General features: G+C 42.4%; 1 protein-coding gene across 2 annotated transcripts in view; it reads right to left on the bottom strand.

The window, feature by feature from the left end:
• Positions 1 to 18,803, bottom strand: part of frem2a (FRAS1 related extracellular matrix 2a) — a 55,993-nt gene that overhangs the window by 2,873 nt on the left and 34,317 nt on the right. Inside the window, exons 6-23 of one of the 2 annotated variants that reach the window (XM_076751248.1) lie at positions 18,370 to 18,621; positions 12,856 to 13,005; positions 12,505 to 12,714; positions 11,520 to 11,717; positions 10,960 to 11,124; positions 10,549 to 10,731; positions 9,357 to 9,487; positions 8,714 to 8,872; positions 7,586 to 7,889; positions 6,171 to 6,302; positions 5,438 to 5,769; positions 1,582 to 1,774; positions 1,332 to 1,457; positions 1,069 to 1,196; positions 853 to 987; positions 617 to 743; positions 345 to 532; positions 101 to 247 (exon numbers count right to left, since the gene is read on the bottom strand). In XM_076751248.1, the coding sequence (XP_076607363.1) occupies positions 101 to 247; positions 345 to 532; positions 617 to 743; positions 853 to 987; positions 1,069 to 1,196; positions 1,332 to 1,457; positions 1,582 to 1,774; positions 5,438 to 5,769; positions 6,171 to 6,302; positions 7,586 to 7,889; positions 8,714 to 8,872; positions 9,357 to 9,487; positions 10,549 to 10,731; positions 10,960 to 11,124; positions 11,520 to 11,717; positions 12,505 to 12,714; positions 12,856 to 13,005; positions 18,370 to 18,621 (3,260 nt within the window). Of the gene's footprint in view, positions 1 to 100; positions 248 to 344; positions 533 to 616; positions 744 to 852; positions 988 to 1,068; positions 1,197 to 1,331; positions 1,458 to 1,581; positions 1,775 to 5,437; positions 5,770 to 6,170; positions 6,303 to 7,585; positions 7,890 to 8,713; positions 8,873 to 9,356; positions 9,488 to 10,548; positions 10,732 to 10,959; positions 11,125 to 11,519; positions 11,718 to 12,504; positions 12,715 to 12,855; positions 13,006 to 18,369; positions 18,622 to 18,803 lie in introns of those variants that run through there. The other variant, XM_076751249.1, reaches the window with a different exon arrangement.

Genomic DNA, 18,803 nt, shown 5'->3' with positions numbered 1-18,803 from the left:
CTTTTGATCCCACAATAGTATAGTAAAGCTTCTTGAAGCTTTATACCTTGCATGACAATAAACTGTCACTGGCTATGAGCAGCAGTCAGATGTAGAATACCTGGAACATAGCTGTAGAGTCCAACCTAAAGCCATCAGACCCTGGCTGCCTGACGAGGGACATGGCTGATGGATCATCTAATGCCAGGACAGCATTAAAACCGACATCACCAAATGCACGTGCCTGAGTCTCTGGCTGAGCCTTGTCCTGGTGAGGTGTATTAGGGAAAAAGGAAATAAGGAAATTAGTGTTTGCATCTCTCTGCACAGTGAAACTGCAACATTAAAAACCTGAATGTACTCACAAGAATCTTGAATCTATACAGCAATGACGGAGAGTCAGCCAGGCAGCCAAATTCAAACTTAGTCGGGTTGTACTTTGGTACATATCCATCAGCACCGGTGCAGAGGAACACCTTCTCTATGCTACAGAAGAAAGAGTCTCCCAGGTTCTGCACAGGGTCCACCATCACACGGCCGTAGATTGTATCCCCTGAAATAAAGAAACATATAGTGCAGTGTTTTAAATCTTCGCTGCATGGATGATAAAAGTCTTTTCTAGTAATAGAACACTTACCCTCAGAAAAGGCTACATCACTTTCCTGACCGAAACCCATGGAGCCATCAGAGAGCCATAAGCTCCTCTTGGACAGCAAGAACATCTGAGTGTTCAGACTGAACTCCACTGCTACTGGGTCACTCACCTACAGGAGGATGCATAATGAGCTAGTGACAGTGAAAGAAACAAAATCCTCCGATAACAAAGAAACATGACGTTTTTGGATCTTAAGGTTCAAACCAAGGCTGACTTACTTGCTGAAATCTGATGTCTAGATCGAAGGTGACCGGTTCCCTGGGACTGCAGACAGGTGGAATGGTGTATTCCATATTCTGGGCTGTTGTACAGGGGATCAGCTTCACTGTGTAGGTCCCTGAGTAGTCTCTCACCTGTAATGAGTGGATGGGACAGATTCAAGTGTCAGCTGCTCGAGCACACCGATGTAAGGAGCTTCATGAGGTCATACTTACCGCAAAGTCAGAGGTGAAGGTCCACTGCTGGACTGGCTGGTTGTAGGTGGGCTCACTCCTCAATAAGGTGAGGTTGAAGGTCAGGCCGGGGTGGTCCACACTCATGACCATGGATGACATGGAGGTTGCTGATGATGTCGAGAGGGGGAGAAGTTGACCAAATCAAATGTGATGCCATTTAAAGTAAACACTCAAGTGCAGTGTCTGTATGTTCAGTGGTGGTGGTACTATTGAGGAACAACAGATGCGGTTATTAATCTCACCAGCTGTCTTTATTCTGCCTCCAGAATGAGACTCCACAAATAGGCCCCTGTAACGAGCCTTGGTGCGGAAGTTGACCACCAAACGTCCCTGTTCATTGATACGCATGCTGGTCGGATACAACGCACCTGACAAAAATGCATACAAACACACTTGTGTTTAACACCTTGCTATCACATCCATGCGTTGCCTATTGCAAAATTACTCTTTTTTTTTCCACACTGAGTCTACCGCAGGAACATAGGAACTCACCCTGCAGCTCGGCCTGTGGGGGGCTGCCGATGCCATCCTTCCAGAGAATGGCCGTGTCATATACGAACGTGAGGCGCAGCTCTGACTGCAGATCGAAGTGCTGCCAGCCGCCGGTTCCCACGGGGGAGTGGAACACATATGATACATAGAGGGGCACACGGAGGGTCACATAGGACTGGACCAGGTTAAGCACCTGTGAGGAAGGAAATAGTTGCAATTTTAGGCTCATAATGTTAGAGAGTAACATTCATCATCGACAAAGCACACTGTGTATTTACTTATCATGGTTGAAGCTGTAAGCAAGAAATCCTCCTTAGGTGATGCAAGAACTGTATTATCCTTTTAGATTAAGGGGTGATCATAGGTCGATAAGCTAAAATAAGTACTGAGAAGATGTAACAGATGAACACATTGTTCTCCTCCACAAGGTGCTTGAACTCTTTCACTCCTACACAGTGCTGTCAAAGATGCAGAAAAGTCTTCTTGTGTTGTACACATGCAACCACAGTGGGCAGTGATGTGGGCTCGTATTGTTCTTTTCTATCTTGGTTTTCTTTTTTAAGTTTCCAAATATTTCAAAACTTGATTCTCATGTCAATCATTATTGAGGCACAAGTATGATCTATAAAATACAATCATGCACATACTTCGATTTTGTAAGCTAAAAAAACAGCTATAGTTCTGCCCAATGCCTTTTTTTTTAAATAATATTTTATATGACTAGAAGTCCATATTATAGTTTTTTACATCTGCTAGCTCACGTCTCTATACCGAGTCCCCTTTTTCAAAGCTCTTCACCCAGTCAGTCGTCAGTGTGGATTTAACTGTGCATCACTTTAATTGCTTTCACACAAAATGCATTCAGTGACCTCTTGTTTCAAAATTCATGAGCTGTTTTCTCACTCAGACTTAACCACCACTGAAACTATAGTATGTGTATGTACGGTACACTCCATTTTGCACATGTTAGCACACCACTATCAAAACTGTTCAATTTACATTTGTAACACAAAATTACTGTAAGTTGGGCTGCAATTATTTACATCCTGCTACACCAGAATCTACAAAATGAAAGTGCCTAAATTCCTACTTGGGACCTACAACACTGAGTTCCTACTTTCACTCCGCGATGACCTCTATGGCAGACCTATGCCTGATGAGGAAAGCCAAAGTAAATTGCAGCATTTCTGATTTAGTGCTTTTCTTTTTGTTGGAATGGAGTCTTGGTTTGTGATGAATAAATATAAGATGCTTCAAAGACAACAGTGATAGATATTGTAATGCTTCCTGTTTGTGAGTGATTTTTATGACAAAGTGTTTTGGTTGTTTTGGATGTGAGGTTAACTGTTGTGCTGAACTGCATGTCGGTCAAGTGAACTGTCTGAACAGTTTCGAAAAAGTGAGCAGGGTCTAGAGAAATAGGAGTTCAGATCATAGATGTAGTTCCAGGAAGGCAGCCACTAGGTGTCTCTATTCACCAACATTATATCAATTTTCAGCGACTTGAAAGGTTGGAACTATGTGCCCACACAAGTTTGAGAAAGTCAGAGTTTATCTGAAAAACAGACTGAAAATACAGCACCTTATCTCTGAAGTGAAAACGTGTGTGAATTTGCATAGTCAATTACCGAACTGAATGCTGGGCAGGAGATTAACTGGCAAGAGAAACCAAGGGAAGCAATTTGGCCGAGGATGTTTTTGGTATTTCTCTGATCAACCATTCTTCATCACTTGAATACATATATTGTGGCATCCAATCTTATTTCTAAAATAACATTGAACACAAAGTGCCACTGCATTAGGAGTCTGCACTGCAAAAGCCTGGCTCTCAAAAACAAGAAAAAAGGGAATTAAATGGGCAATACATCACTTAAAATAAGCAAAATTATCTGCCAAGAGAAAAAGAAAAGTTCACTTACAAAAGTTTTCAAAAATAGTGACAATATCTAGTTACAAAGAAACCACTTGTGATGGAGACAGGCTAAAAACAAGTACGTTTGTCTGGATACAAAGAAATTCTGCCTTGGACAAAGCAGTTTTGTACATCTTAGTGTTGATAAAGCAACTTTATAAATCTAGTTTCAAGCATGAGGTTGATTAAGAAGTTATAATGTCTTAGTAAGATAATTAAGGACAAAAAAGCTGGAAAAAAGTGAAATGCGCTAACTTGCCGGATGAAAAAAAGAAGCATATATTGCTTTGATTTAAGATATTTCACTGTACTTAGATTTTGCTTTTTTTGCAGTGTGATATCTTTGCATACAGAAGGACCAAAGACCATCAAAGACCTGTAATTCGCTGCACACACAGCTGAAATCTACCCGATCCATCTCAACGTCTGTGAGGTCTCAGTAGAGAAAGTTGTAAAATCGCTGAATCAGGATCCAAATGAGAAATGAAACAACTGCTGGTCGAGAGACAATCTGAGCTCATTTTACAAAGCCATAAATTTATTATAACAACCCCCTGAAATAAATGTATACTGACTAGAACTGAATAAAAAAAGCACAACTTCACAGATTCTAAATGATTCTACATTTTTTTCATGGCCTTTTCTTTCCTTCCTGAGACTAACATTTCAGTTACTGTACTCCTCAGACAAAGAATTGCACTTGTGCAGACCAAAAAAACCCCCCACTGATCGAATGGAAATCAAATGTTTTTAACATTAATTTGGTCTTTTGTTCTTCAGAGGTAGCTGAATTATTTGATTCCTCCTCTGCTATTTGATTTTTGCACCCTGGAGCTGCAGCAAGGTTCTGACTGCTTCTTTCTTTTTTCTTTTGGAGGCACTCCTTGAAAAAAAAAAAACATAACCCTAGTGACAGTGTGACAGTGATCTCCCTTAACGAAGTACACTTGAAGTCTTGTGGATGACGGGCGTCATGTGTAACTGTGTGCAAGCGGTTCTTACAGTGACTGGGGACAAGTAAATTAATTTCTGACTTCTTCTCCTTCTCACTCTCTCTTTCACACACACACATACACACACACACACAAACCCCATCACACACACAGCAGTCTGATCAGCAACAAGAAGCTCACAGATCAAAGGCCGGAGGAACACAAAAGAGCAGCAGGACATGAGCAAAGGAGCAAGGGTCTGTCGCCTAATCCACAATAACAACAAGAACCATGAGAATACTGCAGCCTATTACAGTATGAAACATGAACAGCAATTGCAACATCAGCTGCAATGATGCAATAACGGCAAACAGCTACTGGAAGTTTGTTAGCATCTAACAGGCAGCCAGCCATAATCCCAAATTTAACAGCAATGTCTCACTTCTCTACTGAGCTCAACTGTCATACCGCCAAGACGGCAAAAGATAAAAACTGAGCAAGGGAACTAAGACATCTGCTCTAAACAGGACAGAGATGCTCTTTAGATATCAAAAAATAAAGTGACTGTCCTTTCAGGATTTCACAGACTTCCTCTTTATCTAAGCTTTAATGCTCAATGTTGATTTGTCCATTAGGGGAATGACAGGTTGGCAACACTTTGTTTGAGCGTGCATGTTTCCATGTGCATATGTGTGTGTGCACACTAAAAGCTGTCAATCACATGCCGGGGCACAGAGCTGGCAAACACACACACACAAACATGCAGTGAATGAGACGTAAAACACAAGCAAACAGATATGGTGCCGGTCTGTCTGTGCGACCCTCTCATTCAGAAGGCTGTAAATAGACTGAACATACAGACAGAAACACACACAGGTGGATGCATACACACACACACACACACGCACACAAACAAAGGCTAACAGTCAAACAGATGTACATACAAACCCGAGATTGGAATTTCTGCGTTGTGGACAAATGTACACAGTAACACAGAAAAACACACACACACCTGTCCATCAGTCCCTATGGTGCCTCCACAGTCAGTGAGCAGCTCAGACATGTGGTAGTAGCTGGTGAACTCCCAGAGACAGGCCTCCAGGTTCAGGTTCCTGTAAAAGCGCAATGTGCTGTTCCCCCGCAGTGAGTTGCTGAACTGATAGGGCGCCGTATCTCCCATGCTTTCAGGGCTGCGGGTGGAAGCGGTGATGAAGCCGTGACCTGTGGTGACCTCCTTGTAGTCGAGCAAGTTGGAGCAGCGGTGGTTTCCGACCCGGGTTCCATCAGGACTGAGAGTCAGCTCAAAGTTCACGAGAGGGCGAGTGGAGATGACCGGAAGCATGCCTGCGAGCGAAAACCAAGATGACGTGATTCTGACTTTGTTCGCCTACCTTTGATACTGAGAGAAATCATTATTTCCAAAAAAAAAAAAAAAAAAAACTTAGAGGAAAGAAATAGTTGAGCAAAGAGGGGAAAAGTGGTGAAAAGAAAAGCAGGGGAGCAACAGAAAAAAGGGAGAAGGAAACCTGGAGGAGACGAGGCAGAAGGAAACTGATTAAAAATCAAGAAGGGAATGTTAAGTAGCGGGTGTGCTGGAGGGTTTCTACAGCAGGGTTCGATACAACCCAGCAAGATCTATATTCTGGCTGTCATGCTCCTGAGGATCCCCAGACGTGAATATTACACACACTACATTACACTTCACTTCATCTGTGGTACGAGTCCTGCCTCCAGCTCCTACCTACCATCTATGTGAGGCATGGTGACAGTCACTTTGATGAGGTTGGGGTGTTTCGGGTCTTCTGCTCCAGTGTAGCGTAGCTTTGCAGAGAAAGGCTCAGCACCAACAGTCCCCATCTTACGTGGTTGACACATACCTTTGTATGACAGAGAGATTGTGAACATGGGGACAAACTGCAACACGTTGGAGGAAAAAAGACTAACTGAATGGCTATGATTGTGTCTACAGCTGATTACTAAGGCTATCAATCCACCTTAAGTTATTTCAGTAAATACTATTAAGTCCATTTTTCCCTCAACCCGCCTGAGTCAGGTAGTGATTTCCACATGTCTAAGAATACCTTGCGACCACCCTGAGAGAGTGTTCCTGAACCTGTTGCGTTCAGGATGTGTGGGTGGAGCGAGCGCAGCATAAGTGATAACATAGCAACAGCAAAATAATGCTTTTATTTTTTCACCTGAGAAAAGAGTAAGTGCTCTGACCCTCGCATCACTTGATTATGGAATGAAAATGGTGCCTCTGTCTCTTCTGCCAGGTATTTCTAATGGTATAATATGCTAAATGCTCTACAAGGATTTCTTTGGTCTTCCAGTCTGAAGGCCTGACACTCAACCATCAGCGGTGGCGTTGGGTGCATCTACTCAAGTACTGTACATATGTACGTAAGCACAAATATGAGACGCATCCACTTTACTTAACTTCTACTGCATTACATTTCAGAGGGAAATATTCTACTTTTTACACCACTACATCTATTTGTCAATTTTAGTAAATAGTAAGTTTCCAGATCAAGATTTTACATATTAAACATATGAAGATCTCATCAAGTATACTGTTGTATTATATAGGGAATCATTAAAATTAGCTCCACCCTGAGCGACTACAACAGTAAAATTTTAATTACACATTACTGCATCAATAATCCAATAAATTGATATATGACACTATAACACTCACAGGGGGCAATTTCGTGCATTGCAGACTTTTACTTTTGATACTTTAATTGCATTTTGCTTGTAATACTTACATGCTTCAATCAAACAAAAGCCTTTTACTTGTTTTTTCTAAAGTGGCATTGCTATAGGAACTGAATACTTCTCCACCACTTTCTATCATTTTATTTGGAAGTCTTATATAGCTGAAAAACAAGCCATGTTTAAAAAAATGGGCCCAAAAAGCTCCATTGTCAATACTTTCCAGTGATTTAGGCGTATTTTTCTTTAAAGTGTTTGTTGCGCAGCTGAACCGTACAGTAGGCACTGTTCATTCAAAAACACTATTTCTGAACATCCGTGATGCTTGGAGAACAAAGCCCTTTTGTTTCTCATTGTAACAACGGGCCAAAGCTCTGTTTAATTCCTCCCCTTGAAAACTGGCAATGTAAGACATAGACATGGCTGTTCATTGTTCTGTCCTCACCTTCCTCCTGGCTGATTGTGACAATGGGACTGGTGAGCTCCAAACCCTCATCCCCGTTAGAATTAACAGCCCTAGCGGCACATTGGACCCTGGAGCCTGCCTGGAAGTAGACTGAGTCCAATGTGATCATCTTGGAGGATGTAAAGAAGGTGTCAAAGTCCACCTCCCTCATGGGACTGGTGACGCCATCGGGGCCAGCTGGGGCGCTGATGAGCCAGCGGTAGCGGGTCAAGGTATTGTTGATGTGCTCGCTGACACAGATAGAGCCCGTCTTGTCATAGTCTGGGTATTTTGTGTTGCAAGCCTGGAGGATGGATGAGGAATATAGCCGGAGTGGGCGGGTGGGCAGGGACAGCACAGAGATGGGAAAGATACAGCAGATGCCAGAGGACAAAAGGAGAGAGAGGCACAGAATACAAACGAGTGAGCGGCTGTTGCCAAGGAAATCCAGATGTTTCAGTGTGCTACGTTTTTGCATTTAAACGGGTGGAAATGCTTTTTATAATTCGAAAAATGGAGATATGGGATGGAAGGCTGAGCTTTTGAAGTGCCTCCCTGGATATTCTTTAAAACCTGTTGACACCGTGCCTCCTGATGCAGCACTCGTTTCCGTTTTGACAAGATTACTTCATTTTGTCTCCCTGACCACAACGCAGTGAAATACACAAACACACACACACACAGACACAGAAACACACACACACACGCACACAAAGTCACAGCCAGACATGGCAGTCACCTGAGAAGCAAATGTCTTAACACATCACAAAAATCCATTTAAGCATCTCACTGAGCCTGTATTCAAGAGTGGAAGGTATTCTCCTGTGTATGAAAGCACGCGGACTATGCCCTACTAAACTGTGTAATGTGTCTTTTAAGGACAGACTGGCCAACTCCAGAAGGACGATTTAACTTTGGCTAAAGAAAAAATGTGGCTCTGAGGGATAACAATGTCCCCTCCACTCCCAGAGGATGTGGGTTCTGATTAGGTCCTGCTACCTCATTATGCAAAAATCCTACAAATTTAACTGCAGTCCGTCAAGTGTTCTGTTTCTGTGCAGCAGGCAGTTCAATTCTAAAGATATCTCCAAAGCCACTCGTGTGAATATCACGATTACTTTGACTCACTGTGACACAGATGACAGGGTAACCAGCTGGAGGGTGGAGGTTGTCTGCTGTCCTGGCGGCGTTGTCGTAATGGAGCAGCGACACCACATGAGGCAGGGAGGGGAAGGTGACATCGGCCATGCTGTTAGTCTCCTCGATGTAAACTATCACTTTAGTTACCTGTTCCAGAGAAAGAGGTGTAAGACTAATGAGAAGTAGCGACACAGCTCTGTCTCTGAAGTAAGACACCACCAATTAGGCTCAGTGAAATCATTAAACTCATCATGGGGCTGGATGTGTTTACAATCTCGCAGTCATGCCTGATTCCTGGCTTCTCTAGTTACCCTTCTCTCTTATTTCACTCACGCTGCCTCTTCTTCTTCTTCTGCTCGCTGTTTTGTTTTCATAGATAATCTATTATTTATTGGGAAATGTTTTCATCGCTCTTTTGGCTGCAGCTACAGGAAAGTGCTGCTCTGTCTCGGTCAGGACACCCTTGTAAAAGAGATCCCTGATCTCATCGTGACTGACCTGGATAAATGTGGGTCAAATGAGAAAAAAAAAAAAAAAGTTTTTCATCTCTTTACTTTTTCATCAAGCTGAAATTCCATATTTGGATTTTGTGTGATTGCTGTGCGATGGTTAGGCATTAACAGCTCCTGACCTGAGTTTCAGCCACCATGTTTTCATCGGGCTTCAGGTGGAGGGTAAAGGCTTCCCTCATTTCCCTGACTCCGTCAAACAGCACCTCCACCTCCACCACATGCTCCTTATCCCCCTGTTTGAACTCAATGTCTGGACACACACAAACAGCTGATCAACTGCATATACAACACACAATATAGTTTACATAACAGTAAGTGCAATGCATTGACTGTGCTGGCAACTTGAGTCAGGAAGAAAAGAAAAAGTCAAGTGGCCAAGTTTCTCTCTTTTTTGCTGAGTTGAGTTTCCACAAAGAAATAAAAAGCCTCACAGGTTAGCCCAAATCATGTTTTATTGCTTCAGAGGAATATATCACTTAGTTAAAAAGCATTGCAGGCTTCTATTTGCATAGCGTTAAAGGTGGCCAATATTCTTACGAGATGGGTTGCAGAGCGTTGCATTGGAAATGTGCTGCACTGAGAAAATATTGGGCAAAATGAGAAATTCAACGCTGTATGATTCAAAACTGCTGGGAAATTGGCACTATTTGAACGGCGGGTAGGCAGGTACGATTTGAATAGACTGAAAGCAGTCATATAAATATTTCAAGCCTTGATTAAGCTAAGAAAGGTTCACTGCACTAAAAGCTGAGTGGATGGAGAGGAAGATTTCACCCTGCTGACAAAGCATGAAAAACTACTGAAATTCAATTAAAAATTGCATGACCCTCCACTGGACTATTGCAGAAATTACTTTTCCCCATTTGGGATGAAATTAGAAATCAATGGCCCTCGCCCAAATAAATCCCTATGGTCATTTCCATTAATTTAACATTGCTAGGGGGGGCCTTGTTTCACAACCTCTCTTATTAGCTGCTACAAATGCTCAACAGAAATCTATCAGAAGGATAGCTAAAGGCCAGTAAGAATAAAGGTAATTAATGTATCGTGTGGAGTGTTTAACCACTAGTGGTGCTGTAAAGGTTCTGGAGTGGTTTTATGTGGTAGGACATGCCCATTTACTTTTGCAAAGCATGCTGGATGCAGTTATTGGTCTTTCAGGTAGTAAATCACATTACTGTTGCATGATAAAGCTCTTTAATTGCAGCTGGATTTGAAAAGTCTGCACTGCATTACCCCAGTCCTTTAATATTTAAACGCCCTGGTGTTCCTTCGTCCCTGAGAGGAATAAGAGGACGATGTATTGTTTACCTTGAGACACGGGGTAGTAGTCCTCTCCTGAGATGGCTGACCCATCTTTGGTGTGAACACGGACCACTGACACTTTTGATGTGTCACCCACTCGTACCACAGGGATCCTCACAGTTGCCACAGCGCCGGCTTCCTTTGGTTCACTAACACTGAACTTGGTTTCAAAGAAACGGATGATGGGTTCTAAGGCGCAACAGAAAGGGAGAAATATATAACTCAAATTGTCTGATTATGGACAGAAACCTTTAAATATAACTCCCTTAATTATTACTGATGATGACAATGATGAATTAAAACCAGAATTGCTCAGTTATTCATAAAACAAAAGCTGGATTAACGTCTTTTTATTTCAGCATATATCTAATTCCCGACGTCCCCCCACCTCCGTCTCCCCCTCTTCATCTCACTTACTGTCAGCCGTGTCCTTGATTTTCACCAGGGTCTCATTCAGAGCTCCCACTGATGCGCCAAACTGTGAGTCGCTCTTCGGGTTGCCTAAGACCAACCGCAGCTCTTCTCCTTCCTCGTACAGCGTGTCATCAACCAGTGACAGAATACATGGCTTCTCCGCCTCGCCTAGAGTGCACAGCGACATGGCGATGACGGGACGTGTCAGAAAAATTTGAGGTGGGAGAAAGGATAAAATAAATTCTACAATAATTCTTTTTTCTTGTTACAGCATATAACATCTTATTTATATAACTTTTTCTCACTTTGTTCAGTTCCTCAAGAGTTTCTGGAAGCTGTTTGCACATGTGGTGGAAAGAAATACTAAGAACTGACAGCACAGTAGGTAACATATACTTGCAAGCCCCTGCCTGCAAGGCACTGTTGATTTTGCAAACATTGTGTGACAAAAAAAACAGTTTAGAGCTGTTTATTTCATTAAAAAGGTGCCAACTTTGAAGACACACGTTAAATCGAGAAAAAAAAAAAAACTGAGAAAAAAACGTGTGATTTTACTGGATCACCTGGTAAGAAAGTGATGACAGATGCTTCTGTGTTGGGTCGCTCATCAAAGTCAGAGGCGACCTCCGCAGAGCCCTGACGAGTGTAACAGCGGACGGTGGATTTGTGTCTGATGTCACCACTGCGGTACACTGTCACTGTGATCTGACCGTCACTCTCCTCTCCGGTGTACACTGGCTCGCGGAACTGCACCTTTGGCACTGTCAATCGACAGGTGAGATTAATCATCACACACAGTGTGACAGAGGTAGTAATAATGCCTCTAATAATGGCTCCCATGCTGTCTGGGTTGATTTTAAAAAGCAAATTAAATAACATGGCTGTCATGGGAAGTGTTTTTCTGATCAAACATCTGTAATGACTCTTGTTGAACTATGAATAAACAGTAAATGAAAAGTGACAAATTCATTGCTTAGTTGTGTTTAAAACAGCTGAACTGAAGTGTAATGAATTTGTCTAGAAAAGCTAGAGCAAAAGCTAGAAAAACAAGTTTCCAAAACAGTCGTTTTTAAGACTTTCATACAGCTTTTCAGCACTTGGGGAAGATATACTCTCTTATAACAACAAACTTGATACAAAATGATGCAATTAAGTGTTCAAATTATACATTAACAGTACAGAAAAACAAGAATCTACAGCCATGCTAGCAGCTCTGTGAGGCTGTACTTTGGCACAGCAGCTAAAGGCTAACATCAATATGCTAACATGAAAAGTCAAAGATCACCAAAGTTAGTGCAATTCATCCGGAGGGGGGCATGGATAGCTGCACAAAACTTTGGATCAATTCATCGACTAGATGTTTAAATATTTCACAGGATAAGCGAAAACTGCTGGTTGCACCAGAGGAAAAATCAGCGGATCACTAAACTCGCTCGGATTCATCTCCTCAGCACCATGGATTTACCAAATTTCAAGACAAATTCATTCAATAGCATGGCTACAAACATAATACTAAAGTTGATAAAAGATACAGTAAGATTCACTTACAGTCAGACACCGAGTCATTGATGAAAACTGCAGCCTTCCCAGGTTCTCCCAGGATGCCGTTCACTGGCATACGCAAGACAAGCTCAAAGCTCTCAGTCCCCTCCAGCTCCGGCTGTCCCAGGTCATCCAGAATGGTGACCCTGAACGTCTGCATGCTGACACCCGGAGCAAAGTCCAGGTTACGACTGATGCCCACGTAGTCAATACCGGCTGGAGGAAGAACAGGTATGAAGGGTCAGAAAAAGCCATGAGAGGCTGAACAGACGTACAGAATGCTGGCTGATGATCTCATTGCTAAGTTCAATGATTTCCAAGCACAAGCAACACTTGACCGCACGGCTGGGAGCTCACCCTCTGCAGAGACGGGCTCGGCCTTGCGTGACCGGACGGTGATGGTGCCGGTCTTGGACAGATCCGTTCCTGTCCTCCACACTTTGACCTCCACATATCCATCACTCTCATCCACGTGATACTCTACCTCTCCAAAGTAAAAGACTGGAGCTGGAGAGGAAAAGTAAGCAAAAAAGAAAAAAATAAATTAGCAGTATTTGTCTGTTCCTTTATAATCTTGTTTATTGTACATAGCATGTTCATAATTTCCCTGTAGTTTCTACCTGTGCTTGTTTGTTGTTGCAGTGTTACTGCGTCTGACATCCTGCTGTTAATTTCCAGACTGTTTAACATATTAAATACTTCTGGAGCTTTTATTTATTAGTCCACATTTGGACACAGGTGGCCTTTTTAGTTGTCTCATGTTGCTTTTTGTACTTGACAAACCTTTGTAGCAGGGTTCACATTTACAACGTTTTTTACTTCACTTTTCTTAATTCAACTTGTCTTCTCTCCTTATGTGTGCACCTGTGGTAACATTAGACCTGTCAGCTGCCACCCGCAGTCTGACATAATTCATTTGTAAAGCCAGCAGCCGGATACAGAGGTCAAACAGCGACAGCCCATTAGTCTGAAGTTAAACTGCAGGGAGGCATGACCTTTCAACCTTTCCTGGCCTTTCATCCCACCTCATTGTTACCATTCTTCTGACAGAAACCACTAAGTACTTTCAACAAAAGAGGATGCAGTTAGCACTGAAAAACAAGGTTTATGTGTGTGTGTGTGTGTGTGTGTGTGTGTGTGTGTGTGTGTCTTTCTCCGAATGTGACATAGTGAGATGGTGAGACAGAGAGAAAGAGGCCCCCTAGATGGCTCAAAGGCTTGTTTGAACTGGCATTGTTTCCTGAGGCAGCAAAGTGGAGGCAGTCCAATGTGTATTTGACAGCTTCATCTTTCACAAACCCCCCTGTCAAGTCCAAAAAACTGACAGAATAAAAGTTCTTCTGTCTCTGTTTTAAGCTGCCACTCTCTCGCACTCGGCGCCTTTATTATATCCTGGCATATAATCCAAAAATAGCACGCGTATTATCATTTTTTTGTGTCATGATCAAACACTTCAGCAGTCCAGAGATTTTTTTTTTTTTCTTCCTGAGTATCACTTTTATATACTTTCATATTTTATTTATATACTTTAACTGGGCCAGATAACAAAAGCTAAGAATAGTGTACATAACTAAACGAATGAGAATATTTGCTGCAGTTAAATTTTGGCCCTCAACCTTAATAAGTGACAGCTGAGGACAAGAGCACCCAGCGAGTATCACAGATCAGGTGCAGCCTGCGTCCTCTCGCTCCATCCCGAGATTTGTTTTCTCAATGCGTCTATCTGTCTTTATTCCATATGCTTTCCTCCTACACACGGCTTCACCTAACAGATGCAGCTCTGGTTTGTAATGCAAATAGGATCTGCGTATTTGCACAATAGTGAAAGGAATATTACAGATCCTGTAGGTGAGAATAACACATAGATTAAATCATCTCACCAAATACTCCAAACAGTGTGTGAGCTGGTAAATTTTATTTTTGGATGATTATTATTGCGTCAATGAACGCCTTTGCAATAGCAGCGGAAACAAGTGGTATATCTGTAAACTGCGTTCCTTTTCACCCTCAGAGAGGAAGCTTCTCCTTCACTGCTGATGTACATGTCTGCGTTCACACATGTCCTGACTGCGCCCGCGGATGACAAACTCCTGACACCCCAAGAGGGGGCTGAGTGATGACTGATGAGTGAGAACTGCATCCTCTCTCCCCTCTGGGACCACGCCTGCGGTTTAGCACTCTGAAGCATGTGTGAGGTCTGAGGAAGGTGTAAAGCCAAATTGTGATAATTACTATGTGTGGGCGTCTGTAGCTGTTTGTGTGTCACTGCACCGTTAAATACAGTTTATAGAGCATTCTCAGCTGCTGTTGGAAGGAGGTGACTCAGAAAAGTTGTCTTTAAGTATTACCCTGGCATCTGAAGTGCTTTTCTTTATGTTGTAAGTGTCCCATTAGTGCTTGGAGTTAAAATTCATACATATAAGGCATCCACAATGATTACAAAGGTAAGAAATGAAAAAAAAAAACCATGAAGTTCTGTGACAGACATAATGTTTATTTTTCTGAATTTTTTCCTTTCTAGTCTGAAATACTGGACAGGTTTACCTCTTCAGGCCTTTAAAAAATGAAACAGGTTGGGAACCTTCGCATCTTTGCCTATTATTAGGTTAATGAAGTTTGTCGTTAAACTGCATGCTAATGTGCAAATTGTGGACTATTTCCATTTTATGTCTTTGCTTGTTTTTTTTTTTTTTTTAATTTGCATTCTGCACATTACAGGAGGCTAAATCAAGGGAGAAAATTAACAGATAAGGAGGGGAGGGCCACGACTTGCTGTTTGTAATTGAGGATATGTGCTATCAGAGGGCATGCATGCATAATAGAGACATATTAAAGTTGGTTTAAGCATCGAATGTGTTGCCATATAATGACAACAGGTGAAACAAAAGTTTCAAGTCCACTGCAGTCCACCCCCTCAAGTTGAAAAAAAAAAAAAAAAAAAAAAAAACACTTTCTATCTACAGCAAGGGCATATAATGTACGAACGAGCAATGAGCAAGCAATTCTGCTGCTTCAGGAGTGTGACCAACAGTAAGGCTGCCCTGGTATTTAAATGAAGGACTGGGTTTCCAAGAAATACTCTGAGCTAATCTACAATTCTACAAACTCAGCTGTGGCCATATGCACCCGGCTGAGAGGGCCTGACTGTCCTCTCTTCTTGGCAGGGCACAAGGAGATGACAACACTCACTTTGAGTCAGAGTGTGCAGCCATGCGGAGCACAACACTCCAGGAGACAGGTACTGTTGAGTTTAATCTGATAAAGCACTAAATCTAGCAGACACCCCTGGGTCTTTTTTTTTTCAGCTAAAGTGAGAGAAAGTGTGTGGTGTGTGTGTGTGTGTGTGTGTGTGTGTGTGTGTGTGTGTGTGTGTGTGTGTGTGTGTGTGTGTAGTAGTGGAGGAATAGATGGAAGGAAAAACGGCAGACTAAACTTGACTTTGACCTGGGGGAAGGAAAAATGGGGCTAGAGAGAGCAGTAGCAGTCACACAAGTGCTTTTCTCACCACTTACTTTTGATGCAGAATTCGAGAGCCAGCCGTAACGCGGCGTGCACGCACATAAACACGCATGCACGTCAGGCGCAGGCATGTACACACGGAGCGTTGTAACTCTTGTTTCCACTATTTTCTTCGCCGACTTGAGTTTGCGCTAAAGTGAAGGAGGCTGCAGTTTGACTGGCTGGGTTCAGGTATTAGAGCACTGTCAGACTGTGTATTATCCTCCGGGAGGCTAAAAATGACACATCATCTCTCACTGGAGTTGGGCTTTCACAAACACATTTCCATCCCTTTGAACTCAGCGCCACGTCTGAAGTCATCTGACAATTTACTAACAATCAGACAGTGTGTCATGTTTCTTGTTAACTAGCCCCCAGATGCTTCTACACACACACACACATACACATGCACACACGCATACACACACACACACTCAATTTGGCACAATTGTTTGTATCCCTAAATGAGTTCTCAGTTGTAAGCCGTCATTGTTTTATTTATCCCAGTCTGCAGTTTGGCACTATATGACAAGTCCTCTCTGACACTATTCTTTCCGCCACAAACAATTTATGACTAAATGAAAGAGCTACGAGGATGGAAGCCTGAGCGTCCTCTGAGAGGAAAATAGTCAAATGCCATTGAAAGAATTTAACATTTTTTTAAATCTTAACTTGGAGATACACCCTGACCCACATACTGCGAAAAAAAAAGGTTTTCAGGCTCAAGAAACTTGCACTGATGACAACCACATCCCCTCTATTGCTATCTGTCGATTACCTTATTATGTGATGCAGTGTTGATTATTACTTTGTATCCTGGCAGGAAAAGCACTACTTAAGTAAAAGTAAAGGTCCTTCAAAATTTGACTTATGTAACAAAAGTATTAGCATTGAAATATACTTAAAGAACCAATGTTGTGGAGTAGAGGTATGAAGTAACAGAAAATGGAAATACTCACGTTAAGTACAAATACCTCAACAATACCTGAGTAAATGTCTGAAAGGTTTTTGCAGGTTTTAACCAATATGCCAGACTACTAAGTAAAGGCTTTGAATATAACTCCTCTCCTTGCTCTGCCTAAAAAAATTTGCCTCTTCTTTCCTATATAGTTATATTGGATGGCAGCCAAATGCAGATGTTCATTTCCTGCAACAGAATATGGCGAATAACGGGGTAAATTTCTCCGTAACAAGGTACGTATAAATAGAAAGAACGAAACATCCATCTGGAGCATTGTAGCCAGTGAAAACAAGACATTTACACTCAGTTGGACGAGATGTAAGTCAATTAGATCTTATTCATTTGATGATATATCTTCCTCGGAACTCATCTTTAAATATTGGCAAGCACTGCGGGGCTTAAAGTCTTACTCTGACTTTACACAGGAAACAGGAAACCAGGGCATATTTTACAGTTTGCATATCTCTAGTCAGACGGCAGATGGGTGGGTGAGTTTATAACTCTGAACAATAAGAACCACACAGGAAAGACTTCCTTGACATCTATAAGGCCTTGATGTTGTGAAGTCACGTTGCTGGTACCTGACTTACATTCATTTCACCGCTGTTCTCTCTTCTCCAGGAAAAATGTGATTTATTCTAACAATCTATACCATGGCATTTAACACAAAACTTTGAGCGGAGGCATTCAATCTCTTTAAGTCTATAAAGCAAATCAATGCAGAATAGTGAGATGTTAGTGAGGGTCTGTAGATTGGAATAGGTATTTCCCAGCAGGCTTGTCCCTCCCCTGATAAATCCTGTCCACATTTCTCTGCCTTTCAGAAGATGTAATCTATTTTGCCCGTGCGATGCTCTTACAGGATGAAAACAGACCAGGGACATGAGTGATAATGCAGTCCCACCGGACTTCCACGCGAGTCTTGATTGTAATTAAAACCTGCTTAAGTGACAGCGAGACGGGAGTTTCATTCCATCTGTCTGCTGTGGGTGCAGGCTGAGCGTCTAAACATGTAAGAGTGTTTCCAACAAGCTTAATTGAGAGATCGTCTTCTAGCATAGCCAAGTCACACCCCCACACTGTGTGTACATGCACCTGCATGTGTCCATAGGCATGTGTGGTTTCACCTGAAAGCCCTACACACCAATCGGAAATAAATTGAATCTCCTCAGCCTCTCTTTGGAGACAAAACACACTATGACCTCTCATCCATGTGATTTTGTGTACATCACATTCGAAAGAGTTGAACCAGGGCTAGATTTTAAAGGTTTTTCTATAAAACATATTACAACTTGCACAGAACAATCACTGGAAAAAGACACATTGGGGAAATGAGTGAGCACAGACATAAATGACCTACTGACGCACACACATACATATTACTGTAGCAGCACAGCATCAGAATGTCTTACCATCATCCATATCTTCCAAGATGTTGACCTTGGTGGTGGAGTAGTGCATTCCCAGACGCCCTCCGACAGGCAGTGACAGGGTGACATTGAAGCTCTCTTCTCCCTCGTACAGAGAGTCGTCAATGATCATCACGCGGCACTGCTTCTCCCTCTCGCCCTTGTCGAAGCGAAGGATGCTGCCGTGCTCCTCCGGACGGGAGATGTAGTCCGAGTACGACAGGACGGTGGTGGGAATCGTCCCCATGGCAGAACCTTCAGGGGGAAGAGGTGAGGACAGTGAAGAACAGAAGACATTCAAAATTTAAAATCATCACGTGAGTCAGTGGGATAGTTTAATGCCAGAACACAATGGGAACAGACCACCTTCTCAAAATCCAACCTGTGGTTGAGCCAATACAGCTTCTTGACATTCAACAATAGCGCCTTCATTAGGC

This window comes from Chaetodon auriga, chromosome 15 (assembly GCF_051107435.1).
Source record: "Chaetodon auriga isolate fChaAug3 chromosome 15, fChaAug3.hap1, whole genome shotgun sequence".
NCBI lineage: Eukaryota > Metazoa > Chordata > Actinopteri > Chaetodontiformes > Chaetodontidae > Chaetodon > Chaetodon auriga.
This window is presented reverse-complemented; position numbering and strand designations above follow the sequence as displayed.